This window comes from Aedes albopictus, chromosome 3, assembly GCF_035046485.1.
Source record: "Aedes albopictus strain Foshan chromosome 3, AalbF5, whole genome shotgun sequence".
Lineage (NCBI taxonomy): Eukaryota > Metazoa > Arthropoda > Insecta > Diptera > Culicidae > Aedes > Aedes albopictus.
Window position 1 is genome coordinate 122,447,378 of NC_085138.1, and position 3,305 is coordinate 122,450,682.

The window sequence follows — 3,305 nt, forward strand, 5'->3', positions numbered from 1 at the left end:
GCAATTGCATTTGTAACTTTTGCAGAAATATTTTGCATTTTTAACGATTGTGATTTCCGATGAAAGGAAAAGCGATTTCACTTGCACATTCTTATGCGATATGTGGTTATCTGGGAAGTGCAGGATCAAAACAGATGCAGAGTCGTCAACGCAATGACCAACTTCATACATAGCTTCAGCAGTTCCGTGAAGTCGTATGACCCGGTCGTGCGATTCTGTGCATCAGCTACGAGAACCACAACCCGGTTTCTGAAAAGCCACACAGAAATATGCATCCTATCTGCAGATAAGGGCAATAGGACAGTAATAATGTACAAAGAGGACTACAACCAAAAAATGCGGACCTTGATAGAAGACGATGAAACCTACACGAAAGTAAACAGGGACCCAACATCAAGTTTCCAGTCAAAGAACAACAACATAGTAAGAAGGCTTAAAGACCTAAAGCTCATAAATGAATACACCGCACGTCAACTAACCAGACATGATTCGGTTTGCCCAAGAATCTATGGTCAACCAAAGGCCCACAAGCCCGGTCTGCCTCTCAGACCAGTCATCCCCAATATGACTGCTCCCACATACATGTTGTCGAAGTTCGTAGCCCAAGTCCTGCAAGAATCGTTGGTGAGCAAATACAACACCATCAGTTCTTTCGCCTTTTGCCAGGACATTCAAAACACCAAGCTACCTGAAGGATACATCATCATATCGTTAGATGTCGTATCGCTCTTTACAAACGTTCCCCGGGAACTGGTAAGAAAGAGTATCATCGATAGGTGGTCAGAAATCATCACGGAGATCAACTTGGACCTGTTCATCGAAATCGTCGATTTGTGTATGGATGCCAGCTTTTTTAGGTTCGAAGGACAATACTATCGACAAGTTTTCGGTACAGCAATGGGCAGTCCTCTGTCACCAATCCTAGCCGACATCGCTCTGGACACAGTAATCGATAAAGCTATGTCCTCACTTCCCTTCCCGATTTCAATACTCAAAAAGTATGTGGATGATATCTTCATGGCCATTCCGGCCGATGCCAAGGAACTAGTACTCGACGCGTTCAACCGACACGAAGTGAGGCTACAGTTTACGCTAGAAACCGAAGTTAATGGAAAGTTGCCATACCTAGATATGACGGTGATCAGAAACGAGGACCAAACTCTGCATACCGAATGGTTCATGAAATCAATAGCTTCCGGAAGGATGCTGAACTGGCACTCCTTCCACCTACCCAAATAGAAAGTGAACGTCGCAAGAAACTTTATACACAGGGTCTGTACACTATCCACCAACTTAAACACAGCGGCGAAGAAGAAAATCATCCAGAATCAGCTCATCATGAACGGGTATCCGAAAACATTGATAAACAGAATCTTCCATCTGTACATCAATCAAAACAATCGTCACGGTAGACAGGAACAAACAGCTTCTATCACAGAAATACCTGCCCGAACAGCTATGCCGCCAACCATCCAACACCAATCATCGTCCCAACCAACAATCCAGCCATCCAACCCATCGATCGATCGTCCGACAAATCAGTCACAGCTACAGTCATCAACATGCTCCAATGCCATCTCATCGACACGACCGCTCATAATAACCAGCACAGATCCTTCGGCACCTAGAATGGACACTCAACGTGAAATTGCCTCAATAATTCAACGACCTCCAAATGCATATAATATCGAGCCAACAACAACAAACCACGGAGAACATCTGATCTACCGATCCATCCCATACGTCGCAGGACTATCCGAATGCATCATCCGCATCCTCAACAGAGACTACAACAACATCATCATCGCATGCAGACAAACCAAAACCATCCAACGTTTCCATACACCCGTAAAAGACCCGATTAGTATGCTAGATAGGAGTAGAGTAGTATACAAAATACCATGCAGCAATTGTAAACAATGCTACATTGGTATGACCAACAACAGATTACAAACAAGATTATACGGACACAAAACGCATATTAACAAACTAAACAGGCTAAAAGAATTAGGGTATAGTAAAACCGATACAGATATGATAACATTGAGAGAACGAACAGCGTTAATCGAACATTGCATCGATCACGACCACATGTTCAATCTAGGCCAGGTCACAGTGTTAGACAGAAGCAATCACACGAACACACTCGCATTTCTAGAAATGTGCCATATCACTAACACACCACACACAGTAAATCATCGCACAGACGTTAGTGGGTTAAACTCCACATACGCAGCCATCTTACAAACCTTTTGCGAAACATTTCAAACCCATCAAACAACTAATGATCCACCATCTTCAAACCAACCGTTACCTCCACCAGATGTGTAGTGCGAAGAATTTAGTTGCTTCATTAAGTGAAATTAACAAAACTCGCTACGTTTCACTTAATATCCCACATGTAGGTCTAATTCAAACCACTTTTAGAATAATATGTGTAACTAAACATTGTTTATGCCTGTTTACAGCCAATGTTCAATAGTTTAGACACCGACAGTTCTATGTCAACCCAAACGAAAAACGATTAATCAGAATGTAAGTGAACTATCGAAACATGTAACCCACACAATAATGATTCCCATAATTACAGTATCCCCTGAAGAAGACTCTAATACGAGTCGAAACGTTGGGAAAAATCTAAAACTATCGTTTTAATTCCCCAAGACTGCAGTGCCGAAGTAGCTCGGTAATTATAAAGGAATTAGAAAACTCCTGAAGATATCTCTGAAAGAATTCAAAGAGTAATTCCATACAAAATTTCTTCAGGGATAGAAGTATAAAATTCCTTAATAAGAAATATCTAAAGAGTGTCCTAAAAAAACAAAAAATATTAGAGAATTTTTGAATATAATTTCCAAAAAAATGTTTTTTTTTTTAAGAATCTTTGAAAGAACATCTGGAACATCAGAAGAAAACTCTGCAGGTATTCATGAAAGGATTTCTTGATAAATTCGTTGAAATGTATCCCCGAGTAGGTGAGAAAATCTAACAAATTCTACATTCAGTTATTAATAATTGAATTACTGAAGAAGAAAAAATGATATTGGTTTGATTGAGAAACATCAGGAATAATATCAAAATTTAGAAAGGAGAAGTACTCAATAATTACTCGTTAAGATATTACAAGATCAAAACAATAGCAGACAAGATCTGTCGACCTTTATCTTGAAAAAAAAATTACCAACATCCATCATTGAACCTACGACCTTAGGGTTCCATTTCGTGCAGTAGAGCTACACTTGTTCTTATCTAGAAATTTTCAGATATTTCGACAAGAACAAAAACTGATATCATATCACTTTGAG

The 3,305-nt window shown here is 39.9% G+C and overlaps 1 protein-coding gene across 3 annotated transcripts; it reads left to right on the forward strand.

Moving 5' to 3' along the window:
* Positions 1–1,202: 1,202 nt before the first annotated feature.
* On the forward strand, positions 1,203–2,688 carry LOC134291482 (uncharacterized). Of its 3 annotated transcripts, XM_062859250.1 has the most exons (3): positions 1,203–2,401; positions 2,469–2,535; positions 2,591–2,685. In XM_062859250.1, the coding sequence occupies exon 1, from the start codon at positions 1,339–1,341 to the stop codon at positions 2,329–2,331; it is 993 nt and encodes a 330-aa protein (XP_062715234.1). In that variant the 5' UTR covers positions 1,203–1,338; the 3' UTR covers positions 2,332–2,401; positions 2,469–2,535; positions 2,591–2,685. The 3 variants fall into 3 exon arrangements, with proteins under 3 accessions (XP_062715234.1, XP_062715232.1, XP_062715233.1); XM_062859248.1 differs by having other exon boundaries at positions 2,469–2,688; XM_062859249.1 differs by having other exon boundaries at positions 1,203–2,535.
* The last annotated feature ends 617 nt before the right edge of the window (positions 2,689–3,305 follow it).

Excerpts from the sequence above, each read along its gene's own strand:
- LOC134291482 (XM_062859248.1), top strand. The coding sequence starts at position 1,339 with ATGAACGGGTATCCGAAAACATTGATAAACAGAATCTTCCATCTGTAC.